The 17,561-nt window shown below is 46.4% G+C and overlaps 1 protein-coding gene across 2 annotated transcripts in view; it reads left to right on the forward strand.

Moving 5' to 3' along the window:
- Window positions 1-1,564: 1,564 nt before the first annotated feature.
- The window catches only part of SH2D4B (SH2 domain containing 4B), an 87,832-nt gene continuing 71,835 nt past the window's right edge, over window positions 1,565-17,561 (forward strand). For both annotated transcript variants that reach the window (XM_077746471.1, XM_077746472.1), the window contains exon 1: window positions 1,565-1,762. In XM_077746471.1, the coding sequence (XP_077602597.1) occupies window positions 1,565-1,762 (198 nt within the window). The remainder of the gene's footprint in view (window positions 1,763-17,561) is intronic.

The following is a 17,561-nucleotide window of genomic DNA, read 5'->3' on the forward strand; positions in this document are numbered from 1 at the left end:
GTGCAAGAAGCTGGGGGAACCAGCACACCCGTGGGGGAATCGCCAGAATGTCTGAGCTGGGGGGACAGAAGAGGGCAGGGTGGGGGCCCCGGGCCCTGCGTGGCCAGAGCCTCTGTGCGGAGGCTGCAGCAAGCTGGCTAGACCTGGGGGAGGGGCAGCCTGGCCCTTCACACTTGATTTTGACCCTGTGCCTTGAAGCTCATCCCAACAGCTTAATTATTCTGCCGTGTGTTAGCCTAGCAGAGGGAGAAGAGGACCCACTCACACCTGCGTTCCATCACCCTGGGGGGTCTGATCTACCTTTGGCCCTCATGGGGAGGGAAGGGGACATGAAGGTCACCAGTCCTACCGGGCCACAGTGCCAGACCCTGTTGGGTTGTTTTCTCCCGGTGGGGCTACATTTTTAAGCCATCAAAAGATTCACAGTTGCCAGTGGATGTCAAATTTGAAAACTGGGTAGAATCCCAAGGTGGCAGCTTATGGACTGGGTCACCACAGGCAGGTTACTTACCTTCTGAAGCCCGGCTTCCTTGTGGGGTTACACGGGCAGCTGTGAGTAGCCCTGAGCACCCCTGGGGCCCAGTCCTACTCATGTGAACGCAACAGCACGCTCTGTCCAGGGTGCTTCAGATCCAGGGCACAGAGAAAACCCAGCATCGTTCTGTTTGGTGACCTCCAGGCACCCACAACACGCAAAAACCTCAACAGCAGCAACCAGAACTGATCCCTGGAGACAGATGCAGAGCCTTAGGACCTCATCATAGCGAAGCAGAGAGGAGTTGGCCTCCTTTGTGTCCTTGAATTCCTTGAGAAAGACCCTTCCTTGACCCTGTCGATTTTTCTTTCTTGCTGGGCTCTAACACGGTTAGAAGGCAGAGTTTTAAAAACATTACTTCAGGGTGCCCCATGTTCTGGAAAAGAAGGAGGTTGGCAAGGTGGAGCAGGTAGAGAGAGGGAGAGGCTGAGGAGCCTAGAAACTCCTGGCTGCCTCCTCTGGCCCGTTTGAAGTTGGCTCCAAAGACATGGAATTAGTAGGCAGAGCTGCCTCCTCCTCTTCTTACCCGCGGAGGAGAGATCAGTTCCTGGCTGGCCGGGGCAGTGTCATCGATATAGCTGGTGTCATCGTTACCTTCCACTAACAGATCACTCGACACCTGTCGGCCCAGGCAGGGCCGGGTCCGGCATTGCCCTGCAGAGCGGGAGGCTTTGACCCTCCCCATTGTCCCTGAACCCCAGGGGAGCCCGAGACACAAGCGCTGCTGGGATGTGGCAGCTGGGGACCCATCAGAAGGGCTAGATTGCTCCTGGTGCCCGCCCTGTCCTCCTTCAGGGTCCCCGGCTGCTTCTGAGCTTCCTGCTGCCTGGCCCCTGTCGCTGTCCCGGGCAGAGGAGATGAGTTTGTCCCTGGCTGGAAGCTGAGGCAGAGTGCTGATGCTGCACAGAGAACGGGTCCCCCGAGTGGCCCCAGAGCGAGGAGCCAGGGGTGAGGAGTAGCCTGGGGTGACCCACCCGGCAGGGCCTCCCTGGCTGGCCACCCTCTGGTGTGTGCGCCCCAGGCGACATCATGCTGCAGCAGATCCTGAACGACATGTACATCGACCCCGAACTCCTCGCTGAGCTCAGTGATGTGCAGAAGCACATCCTCTTCTACAAAATGCGAGAGGAGCAGCTGAGGCGCTGGAGGGAGCGCGAGGCTTGGGAGGCCCTGGCCGAGGCAGAGGGCCTCAGGCCCCCGAAAGTCAAGCGAGGTACGTGGCTGGGAGTCACCGAGGGCTCAACCCCCGGCCTCCCAGGAGGTGGCAAAGTTCTTGATGCCAAGGCTGCATTCTTTCAAACGAGCGCTAATGCGATGAGTGCTGGGGACTTGAAAGCCTTGTCCGGTGAGCGTCTGGCCTCATTCACCTGGTCTCTGTGTTTTGACCAGGTCTGTGAGGCTCTAAGGCTGCAGAGGGGGCTCCCTGGAGGCCCTGATGGGGATGGGGACTGGGGACTTGCTTTGTCTTGCCGTGGGAGGCCCAAGTTCTGGGAAGACACCGTTGGGATCTCGGTTTGGGCTCAGACGTGGTTGGTGATTGCCTGGCGAGGGAGAGGGCATGCTCTTGACCTTCCCCGGCGGCTCTAGGATGGCGGGCCAGAGTGCAATGAGGACACGCAGTCCCTCCCTCCCTTGTGCGTGCAGAGCACGGTGGCCCTCAGCTGGGGCCAGCACAGTACACCTGCCTCTCCTCCCTGTTTTCGTGTGAGAGGATGCTTGGTGTTGTGACTTGAGCCTTGCTGGGCTTCTGGAAAGAGGGTGTCAGGGAATGTCCCGCACAAAGAATGACCAGCCCCAAACGGCAGTAGCAGCTGCGGAGAAGAAACAGGAGGCCCACCTGCCTTTCAGGTGGCTTCTGTGCGGTCATGCGCCTGAGGACTGGTGCACTTGTGATGAAGAGCCATGTGAGGTCGTCAGGCCGCTGAGGCTTGGGACGGGGCTTGGGGGCCCTGTTGGTGGTACTCTCTGTGGATGCTGCACTTTGCGGTTTTCTGAGCCCCTTCGTCCCCTCTCTCGTTCGCTCCTCCCAGCAACCCTCCCCTCGGTCTCCATACTGTTCTGCAGAGTGAGGCGTAGACTTGATCTGTTTCAAGTTTTCAATCCAGGACCAAGTCTGGTATCTGGACTGGGCGTGCAGGTGTCTTGGCGACCTGGCTCCTCCTCTCCACTCCAGGCTCCCCACCGGACAGTCCTTGCCATGTGCTACAGGCCCCGCTCTCACCCACGGGGACACACTTGCTCTACCTCGCCTCTGTCTTGGCACAAGTAGTTCTTGCTGTTGGAAACGCCAACCCCCCCCCCCCCCCCCCCCCNCCAGGAGTCTTTGGGGCAGGCTTCTCGTGCAGGGAAGAACTTGTTCCTCTCCAGGTGCTTGGAGGGTAGTGGCCGCCCCTGCCCGAGGACTCGCCACGCTGTCTGTCCTTTATCATCTGCTCGCCTGGCGCTCCCCGGGGTCCCAAAGCCACTGGAGCATGAGACCATGCTGCATTCTGTCTTCCATCCTTGGGTCTAGCGGAGAGCTGGCACGCAGTTAAATCCCCATTTTGAATGAGACACAAGACAGGACCCAAGGGGGAGAGCTCCGACTTGGCTGTCTGTGGCTGGTACCCAGGCCGGGGCCTTCCGGGCCGGGCTGCCCTGGCAACTGCCATCACNCCACCTGGCCTGGGCCCTGGGGCCTCACACCGTCTGCAGGCTGGCTCTTCTGGGAGGAAGACAGATGCCTAAAAATTGAACTGCAAAAACATTTTTATGGCAATTTGTCACACACTGACATCTACATTTTCATGTGTAAATTATACATTAAACTCATTTGGGTTTCTGGTGCAGAAGACTCTTTTCCAGGTAATTAATTTTCTGATTTAAAAAGAATGGAGAAGAGGAGGAGACACACTGAGGAGTGTGTGTATTTCAGGTCAGGATCTCGTTCAAATGTCAGCTCTTTGCTTCAGTCCTGCCTGCGGAAGTGCCCAGGTGGACCGCGGCGAGCTCTGGGGGGGCTGACATTGCCTCAGAAGGTTGCAGAACTTCTGCTGTAAGGGTCTGGGATGCAAGGTGCTTGCTGTGTGTTCTGGAATCATGATGAAGGGTTTACAAGCCCCCATCTGATCTGTGAGTATCCTACATTTATCAGGTGCCTGCCCTCACTGAGTGTTCCCATAGCCCTGTGAACCCATTTCAGACGGGGAAGCCACGGCTCACGGAAGTGACTCAGTCCATCCAAAGTCACTTAAATGCTAAGAAGTGGAGTTGAGAAGAACATCCCTTGACTTTGGCCTTGGGTCTGGTGACTGATGTTTATTTCTACTCATTCACTTTTTTTTAATGTTAATTTTTAAAAACTGTTTATTTTTGAGAGAGAGAAAGAGAGAGAGCCTACACAAGCGGGGAAGGGGCAGAGAGCGAGGGCAACACAGAACTCCAAGCAGGCTCCAGGCTCTGAGCTGTCAGCACAGACCTCAATGCAGGGATCGAACTCATGAACCATGAGATCATGACCTGAGCCGAAGTTGGATGCTTAACCCACTCAGCCACCCAGGCACCCCTCCATTCATTCATGTTTCAACTCAGACTTTATTTTTTTAATGTGTTATTTATTTCTGAGAGAGAGAGAGGCAGCGTGAGCAGGGGAGAGTCAGAGAGAGAGAGATACAGAATCTGAAGCAGGCTCCAGGCTCTAAGCTAGCTGTCAGCACAGAGCCCAATGCGGGGCTTAAACCCTCAAACTGTGAGATCATGACCTGAGCCGAAGTCAGACACTTGACGAACTGAGCCACCCAGGCACCCCTAAACTCAGACTTTAATTTAACAAATGATCTGTGCATGCATTCATTTGTTCATCTATATAAGCAAATACATGAATACTTCTTCATCCTCTTGTGCAATGCGACTGAGTGCTGACTTTGGCGAACCGGAGGATACTTTGGCCCTTGAGACTGGGGGTAGACATATCCCAGGGAACACAGCAGACTGGTGTGCCAGGAGTGAGGCTTGGGGCCCAGCAGCCACATGGTGGCTCAGGGCAGGAGTAAGTGGAGACATGGTCCATTGTCTGGACCTTTTCTCTTACCTTCACCACCCCGCTTGTGTCCTGAGGGAAGGATCTGCCATGTTGAGGTATGTGCCTCTTGGGATCTCCGAGCACGACTTACTCAGGCCCGATGAGCCTGGAATGATGCCTTGCTTGCTCCTGCCCATTGCCCCAGCCCTGTCTTGTTCCCTAAAGCCTCCCTCCCACTGCCTCATTTCTGGGGCTATTTCTCAGCTCCTAGCAGACATGACCTTGCTGTCGCTAGGGCTCAGGCCCTGGAGGGCGGGGCTGGGCATGGTGCGCCCTGTCCCTGAGAACTTTTCTGCTATCCAGTTGTGCCTGGACATACCATGGAGGTCTACCATGGTGTCTGCTGTTTTGTCCCATTTCTGGCAAAATCTGATGTCTGACAGGACTCTGGCGAGGCACGCTCTGATACTGGGTGCCTTGTAGATTCAAGCCCAGCCCCTCCAACGTTACCATGGCCTTCACACCCTCTTCCCCTGTTAGGTGCCCTTTTCCCACAAAAGCCCCCATCACATGTCAGGGGTTGTGGAGCCTCACAACCTCCAGCCCCTTCCGTGCTTGTTCGGTCATCCCTGTTTCTTAGTGGTGGTGGTTGGGGGGAGCTGGGTGTGGCCTAGGAAAAGGACCCAGGAGATGTGTATTCCACTGCTGCCATGACCCAGGACACCTCCCCACCTGGACCTGTCTGTTCTGTCACGAACGACTGTGTCGGTATTAGAGTGCTTCCTCTGTGACCACCTCTGTATCCATCTGGACGTCCTTTGCCTGGGAGCCAGATATCCTTCCCCACCCTCCTTCCTGCCTGCTTCTTGAACATGGCTGACCCTGGCCACCCCTGTCAACCCCCTCTCTTAGGGGTGTCGGCTTAGCCTGGGCAGCAACCAGAAGCAGCTCTGAGACACCCTCCTGAGCATCCTCTCCGTGTCTCAGAATTAAGCCACTGCTGCTGCACATCTGTCCCGGCCTTGTTCCCCGACATGGGCCCGGTCCAGGCCCCGACGACAGCTGTGTGACACACTCCTTTTCTCGGGGCATCTGCCTTTTCTCTGTTTCCTGGGAACCATCCAGTAACCATGGCAACCTCGCCTCCTAGGCCCAGGCCCTCCTAGCCTCTGTGAGTTCCCTTCTCCTGAGCCCCACCGGGGAAGTGTTGACCTTGAACGCAGCCCCGCCTGGAACCCTGTACTCTCCTGCAGATGTTCCTCGTAGGTCCCCCCTGCTTCACGCTCACTCCCTGCAATCCTTTCTCTGCACAGCAGCCAAAGAAATGTCACAACACCTGCTTAGCTCATTCATCTCCCCACCTCACTGGCTTCCAATGCACTCAGAGAAAATAGAGTGCTTCTTGTTGGCCCGTGCCCCCTCTCCCACCTAATCACCACCCGTCGGTGGCCCTCTTCGGGGGAATGCTCTCTCCCCAGATCCTCACGAGGCTGAGTGCTTCCCTAACCACCCACTCTCCATGAGTCCCATCCCGTTCTCTCTCTTACAATGCCTAATTTCCTCTACAGAACCTACAGCATCTACACATATCTTTTTTAAAAAAGTAATTGTGGTAAATTACACACAACATAAAATGCACCATTTTAACGTGTCCATTTCAGTGACAGTACATGCAAAATGTTGTGCAAACTCCGCCTCCATCAAGTTCCCCGACATTTTCATCCCAGAACAAAACCCTTTACGGATGGAGCACTCCCTCCCCATCCCCTCCTCCCCTCAGCCCTTGGCAGCCCCTGGTCGGCCTTCTGTCTCTATGGATTTGCTGCCTTTCTTTTTGCTTATATATCCGTTTGCTGGTTCATGGTCTGTCTCCTCCGTTAGCCTGAAAGCACCTGGTGGCCACGAACATTGTTGGCTTCAGTGCCGGCATCTGGATGCGGCTGGGGAATGTGGGTGCATGGCTTGCACGCATTCGTGTCACAATATCTGGACCAGAGGGATGGGTGAGGCTTTCTTTTTAAATGGAAGCCTGTGTGCTCTGCAGTGTGACCTCTCCTCTAAACCTCGAGAATCTTCAGTGAAAGCATAAAAGTCACAATATACATGTGTTTGGGGATAGGTTATACGAGCTGAAATAGGATCTATGATCACATAGAAGTGATGGCAATTCTGTCACCTTTTCACGGACTTAGAGCTCATTTCAGTTTCCTTCCTTGTTTTAAGATTTTGACTTAGATTTTAGTTTGATCAATACAACTGTTTTTCTCTTTGTATCTTCTTAGTGTATATTTGCCTTTATTTTTTTTCCTCCAGCCTTTTAATACCATTTTATTTTTAGAGAGTCTACTGGAAAATGTATATAAAATAGCATACACTGTTTTAAAATTTATTTTTGGGGAGCACCTGTCTGGCTCAGTCGGTGACTCTTGATCTCGGGGTTGTGAGTTCGAGTCTCATGTTTGGCGTAGAGATTACTTAAATAAATAAATACTTATTTTTAAATTATTTTAAAATAAATATTAAAAAAATGAAACTTATTNGGCTAAAATATTTTGTCCTGTGGATGAGAGATTAAGGATTTTAAAATATTTTTCTTCATGATTTTCTTGGTATAATCAAGAATTTTATTTATTTGTTTGTTTATTATTTAAAAATAAGTTTTTATAGAGAGGTCAGTGAAGAGTGGAAGTGGGGGGGGGGGGAGAAGAGAGAGAGAGAATCCCAAGCAGGCTCCACACTCAGTGTAGAGCCCAATGTGGGGCTTGATCCTACGATCCTGGGTTCATGGCCCATGACCTGAGTTGAAACCGGAAGTTGGACACTCAATCGACTGAGCCACCCAGATGCCCCTAATCAAGAATTTTAGATGGTCTCTGAGAGCTGTGTGTGCATGTATGTGTGTGTGTGGATGGTATTCATGTTGCTGGTACTTTGGGGTGGGGCCAGACTTTTCTGTTTCACCTGCCTGAACAGTGAGACCCAGCACGGGCCTTCCATCAGTAGGTGCTCCATCCAGGATTGTGCACTTGACTAACGGGGCCCCACTTCCTGGCTTGCTATCCCCGTGTTCTGTTGGCAGGTGGCAGAAGAAAGGTTGGACAGCTGTGCTGGTGAGCGAGCTCCTGGGGTGCCATCACACTGCTTCCTGGAAGCTCTTTCCTTCATCTGCAATGGGGGAGGGGTTTCTGGGTGGCTGGGAGGGTGGAGGAGGCCCTGTGCAAGCTTCCCGTGCCACCGCTGCTTACACAGCACCTGCTGAGGGCCTCTGGTTCCTTTGCAGCTCACCGCCTGGGCCCCCTTTCCTTCTTGCCTTCCCCAAGCCCAGCGATGCGGTGCTGACTGAGGCGGTGAGGTCCATGGACCCCCCATCTCTGGTGGTAGCACTTTTAGAAAGTGAAAGGCCCAATGTCACTAGTAAACCACACCAGATTATAACACTAAATAGGCGAGTGTCAAAGAAATTTGACAGTAGTAATGTTGATGAGGATCCAGGGAAAGAGATATCCTCGCCTACAACGGCTGAAGGGGACATATAAGGAGGGACAGAGTGCTTGTTCTTTTCTAAGATTTCTGCAGGTTCCCGAAGAGCTTGGGCCCACTGGGATGGAGGCAGATACCAAAGACCAATGCCTGGAGCCACGCAGCCGGCCAGTGGTCAGTGCCCAGCAGAGAACTTGACTTTCCGGGTAGCTCCTTGCCCTTTCCTGGCTGCTGCCAAAGGTCAAGGACTTTGAGCAGACTCCGCTCTGGATGGAGGGAAGCCCCTGTCCTGCCTGTTGAAAGGGGGATGCCTGAGGAGCTGCTGAGGTTTAATTTCTCTCCCCTTGCATCAGGGCTGACCATGCTTGCCACCTCCCTGCTTCCCCTTCCGGGTTGGAGGTCAGCAGGGACAGTTTCTGAGAAAGGCCACCAGCTGCTTATCTCCCACCTCCCTGTAACCCGACCTCAGGTCTCAGCTCCAGCTCAGAGTAACAGGTTGCAGCAGGCTGCCTGTCCATCAGCTAATCTCGCCGAGTGGCTAGCATTACAACTTTCCAGGTTTTTCTCACATGAAAATTAACAAAGCTTCTTAGGGTTTTCCCATTTGGAACCAGATTTCACATCCGACTTTGGGGGCGAAATTCCTTGAGTGCCTTTGCATACCTATTTCTCCCATGTTCTTGTAAAATTATGTGACATTAGGCCTCGGGGCCATTTGTTTTTATCCTATCCTTTCACTGATATGTTTATTTTCTGGCCGTCATGGGTTCTCACAGCTGGGCTCTGTGAGATGCTAAAGATTTCGGACGTCTGTGCCTTGAGTACGTGTACACCCCTTCCTTTTTCAGATTAAGTTATTTTGTGCCTCAGGTGTTGTTCCAGATAAAAATTAGTGGGCTGATAAGGAACAGGACTGAGACTGGGGTCCAGAGACCTCACTAGCTCATGACTGGGCTGTGTCCATTCGGAGAGGAGGTGGGGTTGAAGGTGGTGTCATTTCGGATGACACCAAGTCCTAATGTACATGGGGCGTTATGGTCTTGGTGGAAGTTCTTGGATTTGTCCCTTATTCTCACAGGAGAGGGCAAGTCTTCTGAAAGAATGTGGCCTGGAGCTTGGGAGGTGGGGTGGGGGGGTCACTTCCGGAGTCAGTTTATACTCAAGGTTAAAGTGAGTGTGTGTGTGTGAGGGGTTTAGTGTGACTTGACCCCAAGTGTGTCACTGACCCAGTTCTGAATACGGCATAGAGCAGCCTGGCATTATTGGCACCATACCCGATGCCCACACCATGCCAGCCTTTTTTTACATCACTTGTGCCGGAAGTGGTACAGTGGTCATTGGGGCCAAGTTCAGCGGCTCTGACCACCCTCCAATTGTAAGTGTCTTCCACTGATTAATTTCACCTTAGCAAGTTATCCAAGCTTCCCTGAGTCTCAGTTTCCTTTTACGTACATTGGGGACGATGGCAGTAGGACCTATATTGCAGATCTGTGGGCGGGATTAAACGAGATGCTCCCAGTAGAGCCTGGTTTGTTGAAGTACCTGATAAACATTAGCAAAAGCACATTTCTCACCTCATGGAGTTCTTCTCTGTTTGTATGTTTTTCCCAGAAGATTAAAGTTCACGGCTTAGAATAAAAAGCACCTGTATAAAGGGAACACACCAGCAGTTGGGACAGCCACCTCTGTGAAGGATTCCTTGAAAGGTACCATTTCATCAGAAGTGACCCTACCCTTAGGAGATATCTATCTATCTATCTATCTATCTATCGGTCGATTGATCGATCGATCCTCCAGTCTGTCTGTCTGTCTGTTTAGATTTATTTTAAGGAATTGGCTCACCTGATTGTGGGGATGGGCAGGTCTGTCATCTGTAGGGCACACCAGCAGACTAGAAACTCAGGCTGGATTTCTATGTTCCAGTCTTGAGGCAGAATTCCTTCTTCATGGGGAAACCTCAGTTTTTTGCTCTTAAGGCTTTCAACTGGTTGGGTGAGGAGAGTAATCGGCTTTACTTAAGTCAGCCAATTGTGAATGGTAATCACGTCTACAAAAATCTTCACAGCAACATCTAGACTAGACTTGACTAGACAATTGGGCACATGGCCTATCCATGTTGACATATAAAATTGACCATCACAGCTTATAATTGATTCTACGCACATATAGTAAATGCCTACTGTGTGCCTCTATTGTGAGAGATGCCAGAAGTCCTCCATCCAGCTGGGGTGGCCAGACACTTTGGGAAGGATGTGCTGGGTAAAGGAGGATCCTTGCAAGCTACCTCTTATAATCCAAGAATGGCAAGCACAATCTGGAATCCGGAAGCTGTCTGTAGCCAGAGTTGTTTCTTTCCCAGTTTCTCATTTTTTTTTTCCTGCACACTTGCCCCTACAAGCCACCTCCAGTGCTATTCATCTGCCGATGCAGCCCTTCTAATGCTATCCCAGGTCTGAATTCTAGGTGGTCTTCCACTTCCAAGATCTGTTATCATTAAATGACCCCAACTTTTTTGTCTCTTAGTTTAGACGCCATTCAGTGGGTGTATGACTGGCCCAGCTCTGGTTCACTTCTGTGAGCCAAGAAGCTGGGGTCATGGAGAAGGTAAGGCTATTGTTTTTTGGAGTGATGAGTTATGGAAAGCAGAGCCAGGAGGGAAGAGGGATATTATGGGTAAACTGGTAATATCTCTGCTTAGGGTAAACCTTCTTGTCTTGGTTGACCCAGCCTTTATTGGTTTTAAAAGTGAAACTTCTGCATCTTGGGAATCTCCCCAGTTCCCGGCAAACTGGGACTGTTGACCATCCTGTCTCTGGTACATCTTTTCTATTTGGAGGGGCAGGGGGACATGATATTACCTTTCTCACCCCTTGACAGGTAAAACATGAGCATATATAGGGGGTAAAGTAAGGGTCCACGTTCTATTTGCCAGGAAGGAAAATTCTTTCTCCATTGAGTAATTTGACCATATCTGTGTGGCTCTATTTCTGGACTCTGTTCTGTTTCACTGATGCATATACCTACCCTTACACAAATATCACAGTATGATTTCATAGTAAATCTTACAACTATAGTTTTGTAGTAAATCTGGAGACTGAATTGTTTTGAGTCACCCTTTGTTCTTTTTCAACATTTTTTGGTTATTCCAGGACTTTTGCTTCTCCACATAAATTTTAGAATCAGCTTGTCAGTTTCTATAAAAAGCTTACTAGGAAGTTTAGATTGCCTTGGACACGTAGACCAATTTGAGGTGAGCTGACATATTGATACAGTTGTTTTCCAATCTGTGAGAAAGGTATGGTGCTCCATTTATTTAGGTCTTTTTCTCTCAGCAATGTTTTGTAGACTAGAGTACACATTTTGTTAAGTTTATCTCTATTTCGTGTTTTTTGATGCTGTGGTACATGGTATTTCAAAATTTAATTTTCACTTGTTTGTTGATGAGATATAGGAATATAATTAATTTTGGTGTATTGACTACCTTATTTTCTGTGCCTTTCTAAAATCACCTATTAGTTCACATAGTTTTTTTTTGGTAGATTCTTTAAGATTTTATATGTAGATGATCATATCATATGCAAATAGAGACAATTTTATTTCTTCCTTTCCAATATGTATACATTTAAAATTTCTTTTTCTTGCCTTATTACATTGGTTAGGCTCTTAGTACAATGTTGAATAAATGTGGGGAGAAAAGACAACTTTGCCTTGTTTCCAGTCTTTGGGGAGACATTTCAATCCTTGATCATTAAGTATAATGTTAACTAAAGATTTTTCCTAGATGTGCTTTATTAGGGTGAGGAGCTTTTCCATTATTATTATTTTGCTGGGAATTTTTTATTAGGAATGGGCATTGGTTATGTCAAAAGTTTTTTATGCATCTGTTGAGATGATTATAGTTGTTTCCTTTTTAGTCTGCTCATATGACAAATTACTTCGATTTTTGAATGTCAAATCAACCTTGAATTCCTGGGATAAACCCTGTATGGTCATGATACATTATCCTTTGTATATAATCCTTTGTATATATTTTTGAATTCAATTTGCTAATACTTTGTTAAAAATCTAAAAAAACCTGTGTCTGTGAGGGATATTGGTCGGTAGCTTTCTTTTTCTTAAAAATTTTTTTTTAAATGTTTATTTACTTTTGAGAGAAAGAGAGAGAGATAGAACATGAGGAGGGAGGGGCAGAGAGAGAAGGAGACACAGAATCTGAAGCAGGCTCCAGGCTCTGAGCTGTCAGCACAGAACCTGACATAGGGCTTGAACTCACAAACTGTGAGGTCATGACCTGAGCCAAAGACGGATGCTTAACTGACTGAGCCACCCAAGTGCCCCTGCTCCATAGTTTTCTTGAAGTATCTTTAGTTTAATATCACGATAATGTTGACCTCATAAAAATGAGGTGAAAAATATTCTCTCTTCCATTTTCTGGGAGCGTTTGTGTAGAATTGGTATTATTTCTTCCTTAAATATTTGGTAGAATTCACTAGTAATGTCTTTTGGGCCCACGTTTTTGTTGTGGGTAGATTTTAAAGAACAAATTCAAATTCTTTAATAGATACAAAGCTATTCAGGTTGTGTATTTCTTGAGTGAATTTTGATATTTTATGTCTCTCAAACTATTTGTTTATTTAATCTAAGTTACCAGATTATTGGTTCTTTATAAATTCCTTTGTCTGTGGGATCTGCAGTGATGATGACTCCTTCATGCCTGATATTGGTAAATTGTATATTTTCTTGCTATTTTGATCAGTCTAGTGAAAAATTTATTAATTCTACTAATGGTTTCAAAGAACCAATTTCTATTTCATTCATTATTTTCTGTTTTATTGATTTCTATTATCTTTATTATTTCTCTCTTTTATTTTTGGATTTAGTTTTTTATTTTCTAGTTTCTTTTTCCCTTTTAATGTTTTTATTTATTTTTGAGAGAGAGATAGAGATACTGTGAGCAGGGGAGGACCAGAGAGAGAGGAAGATACAGAATCCGAAGATAGGTTCCAGGCTCTGAGCTAGCTGTCAGCACAGAGCCTGATGCGGGGCTCAAACCCACGAACCATGAAATCATGACCTGAGCTGAAGTCGGACACTTAACCGACTGAGCCACCCAGGCGCCCCTATTTTCTGGTTTCTTAATGTGGAAGCTTAGACCATTGATTTGAGATGCTTCTTCTTTTTTTTTTAAATATGAGCATTCAGTGCTATAGATTTCTCTCAATGTACTGCTTTAGCTATGTCCCATGGGTTTTATATATTGTATTTTTAATTTTTCTTCAATTAAAATATTTTCTAATCACCTTGTGATTTCCTCTTTTATTCATGAGTTGTTTAGAATTATATTGTTTCATTATTATTTAAAAACTTTTTTATTTTCGAGAGAGAGCATATAGGCAGGGGAGAGGGTCAGAGGGAGGGAGAGAGAATCTTAAGGAGGCTCCATGCTCAGCATAGAGCCTGACCCAGGGCTGGATCCCATGACCCTGGGATCATGACCCGACTTGAAATCAGGAGTCAGATGCTCAATCAATTGAGCCACCTGGACACCACTAGAATTACATTGTTTTGTTTCTGAATATCCGAAGGGATTTTCCCCAGACATCTTTCTGTCATTAATATCTAGATTGATTCCATTGTGGTTAGAGTATATACCATAGATGATTTCAAACATTTTAAATTTGTTGAGTTTTTTTTTTAATGGGTGAGAATATATCTGTCTTTGGTGAATGTTCTACATGCACTTGAAAGAGAAAAAGAAAGAATTCTGCTGTAGTGTGGAGTGTTCTATAGATGTCAGTTAGGTTAGTAGGTCAGTTAGGTTGATAGCGTTGTTTAGACCTTCTATACCCTAACTGATTTTTCCTCCCTGCTTGTCTTAAAAATTACCGGAAGAGAATTTTTCTTAAAACAGTTTATTGAGATATAATTCATGCACCACGCAAGTCACTATGTAAACGGTACAATTAAATCATTTTTAGTAAATTCACCAGTATGCACAATCATCACCACAGTCAAGTTTAGAATATTTTAATTACCTTAAGAAAGCCGCATACACTTTCACTATTACTCCCCTAGATTCCCTTCCTCCTTCTGCAGTCCTTAGCGATCGCTAATCTACTTTATGTCTCTGTAATTTCTCTGTTCTGGATTTTTATATGAATAGAATCATGTAAAATGTGGACTTCTGTGGCTGGCTTCTTCCAGTTAGCATAATGTTTTCAAGTCCCATCTTGAAATACTGTAGCATTCCTTTTTTTAAAAAGTTTTTTAATGTTTATTTATCTTTGAGAGGGAGAGACAGACAGAGCTTGAGCGGGGAAGGGGAAGAGAGAGAGGGAGACACAGAATCTAAAGCAGGCTCCAGGCTCTAAGCTGTCAGCACAGAGCCTGATGTGGGGCTCAAACCCACAAACCGCGAGATCTTGACCTGAGTGGAAGTCAGTCGCTTCACTGACTGAGCCATCCAAGGGCCCCTGTAGCATTCTTTTTTGTGGCTGAAGAATATTCCATTGCACAAATGTGTATTTAAAAAAAAAATCTATCCATCTCTTAATGGACATTTGGGTTGTTTTCACCTCTTTGCTATTATGAACAATGCTTCTATAAACATTCATGTACAAGTTTTTGTGTACACATATGTTTTCATTTCTCTTAGGTGTGTATGTAGGATTGGAATTGCTGGTTAAACCTTACATTTAACCATCTGAAGAACTACCAGCCTGTTTTCCAAAAGAGTTGCGCCATTTTACATTCCCACCAGCAGTATGAGAATTCAAATTTCTCCCCATCCTCAGCACCCCTTGCTATTATCTATGGCTTTTTTTTTAATGTTTTATTTATTTCTGAGAGAGGGAGAGAGAGAGACAGCATCAACGGGGGAAGGTCAGAGAGAGAGGGAGACACAGAATCTGAAACAGGCTCCAGGCTCTGAGCTGTCAGCGCAGAGCCCGACATGGGGCTCGAACCCACGAACCGAGAGATCATGACCTGAGCCAAAGTCAGCCGCTTAACTGACTGAGCCACCCAGGTGCCCCTTTATGTTTTTGATTAAAGCTGTCCTGGTGGGTATGAAGTGTTAGGTCCTTGCGATTTTGATTTTCATTTCTTTTATGAGTAATGGTGTTGAGCATTTTTTCTTGTGCTTATTGACCTCCTGTATATCTTCTTTAAAGAAATGTCTGTTTAGATCCTTCGCCCATTTTTTTGCCTGGGCTGGCTTTTACTATTGAGTTGTAAGAGTTTCTATATACTCCAAGCACAAGTCCCTTATCAGATAACATGATTTACAAATATTTTTTCCCACTCTTGGGTCACCTTTTTACTCTCTGGATGATGTCCTTGGAAACATGTTTTAAATTTCAATGAAGTCCAGTTTTATTTATATATATGGAGTTCTTGTTATTATTGTGTGTGCTGTTGGTATCCTATCTAAGAAACCGTTGTCTAATTTAAGGTCATGAAGGGGCGCCTGGGAGGCTCAGTGGGTTGAGCGTCTGACTCTTGATCTTGGCTCATGTCATGATCTCACAGTCGTGAGATTGAGCCCCATGTCAGTACTCTCTCTCTCCGTGTGTCCCTCCCCTGTTCATGCCCTCTCTCTCAACAAGAAAAAAAAAGAAAGAAAAGAAAAACCTTGCAGCAGACTCCATTCTCTTCATTGACACAGGACTCCCGCTTGCCCTTTCTCTCCTATTCTGCATCTCTGCTCCTTGCTTATCAGTCCAGATACTGTACTTTCTCAGGGCTCTCCTTCGGTCCCTCCCCTTATTCTCCCTCTGATCTGTGATTTCTAGGTTCTTCTTCATAAAGCATGGAGCCTGCTTAAGATTCTCTCCCTCCCTCTCCCTCTGCCCTTCCCCTACTTGTACACATGCACTCTCTCTCTCTCAAAAAAAAGTAAGGTCATGAAGATTTATGCCTATATCTGCATCTATGGTTTCAAATTTATTGACACGGAATAGCACACAAAATTCCCTTGTAATCACTACTTGTTTTACATTGTCTTTATAATTCCTAATGTTTTCTTCTTTTATTTCTTTTTTACTTAACTAGTCATGCTAATGAAGGTGATTTCTTATTTTATTACGGTTTTCAAAGAACAAATGTTTAGACATATATGCTTTGCATGTCACTAATATTGGCTCTTTTCTTTAAAAAAATTTTTTTAATGTTTTTATTTATTTCTGAGAGAGAGAGAGACAAGCGTAGCAGGGGAGGGTCGGAGACAGAAGGAGACACAGAATCTGAAACAAGCTTCAGGCTCTGAGCTAGCTGTCAGCACAGAGCCTGACGCAGGGCTCGAACCCATGAACCATGAGATCATGACGTGGGCTGAAGTCGGACGCCTAACCGACTGAGCCACCCAGGCGCTGCAGGCTCTTTTCTTAGTTAGTTCTCTTTTCTTACTTTATTTTATCTTATTTAAGTTTTTAGATGTTTTAGATTGAAAACTTAGTTAATTCGTGTACATCTTTTTAAAATAAAGCTTTAAAAAATCTCATAAAAATATTTGAACATCTAGATTAAATAGAAAATAATATAATGAATACTCATGGACCCATAATGTCTTTTTTAAAGTTTTTAAAACTTTTTTAAAAGTTTATTTATTTATTTTGACAGAGAGAGAGAGAGAGACAGAGAGAGAGAGAGACAGAGAGAGGGGAAGAGAGAGAATCCCAAGCAGGTTCTATACTGTCAGTGTCGAACCTGAGGTGGGGTTTGAACTCATGAACCGTGAGATCATGATCTGACCAGAAACCAAGAGTTGGATGCCCAACTGACTAAGCCACCCAAGCACCTTCTTTTTTAAAGTTTTTTTTATTTTTGTTTTAATTCCAGTATAGTTACCATACAGTGTTATATTAGTTTCAGGTGTACAATATAGTGATTCAACTATTCTCTACATTACTCAGCGATCATCATGATAAGTGTAGTCTTTTTTTTTTTTTTAGTTTATTCATTTATTTTGAGAGAGAGAGAGTGCATGCAAGTTAGGGAGGGGTAGAGAGAGAGGGAGAAAGAGAATCCCAAGCAGGCTCAATATAGTCAACACAGAACCCATCACAGGGCTCCATCCCGCGAATCATGAGTCTATGCTCAGCCCTACTGAGCCACCCAGGTGCCTCAGTCACCTTTTCATCCATCCCCCCACCCACCTCCCCACTGGTAACCATCAGTTTGTTCTCTAGTTTCTTGGTATGCCTGTCTCTCCCTTTTCTCTCCTTTGTTTATTTGTTTTGTTTCTTAAATTCCACATATGAGTGAAATAAAATGATATTTGTCTTCCTCTGACTGGTTTATTTTGCTTAGTATTATATTCTCTAGCTCTGTCTGTATTGCAAATGGCAAGATTTCATTTTTCTTTTTTGATGGCTGAATAATATTCCCGTGTGTGTGTGTGTGTGTGTGTGTGTGTGTGTGTGTGTGTGTGTGTGTATGTACCACCTCTTCTTTATCCACTCATCTATAGATGGACACTTGGGTTCTTCTATAATTTGGCTATGCTAAATATTGCTGCTCTAAACTTCAGGGTATATATATTAGTGT

The sequence above is a fragment of the Crocuta crocuta genome, unplaced genomic scaffold, assembly GCF_008692635.1.
Source record: "Crocuta crocuta isolate KB4526 unplaced genomic scaffold, BGI_CrCroc_1.0 scaffold28, whole genome shotgun sequence".
Classification (NCBI taxonomy): Eukaryota; Metazoa; Chordata; class Mammalia; order Carnivora; family Hyaenidae; genus Crocuta; species Crocuta crocuta.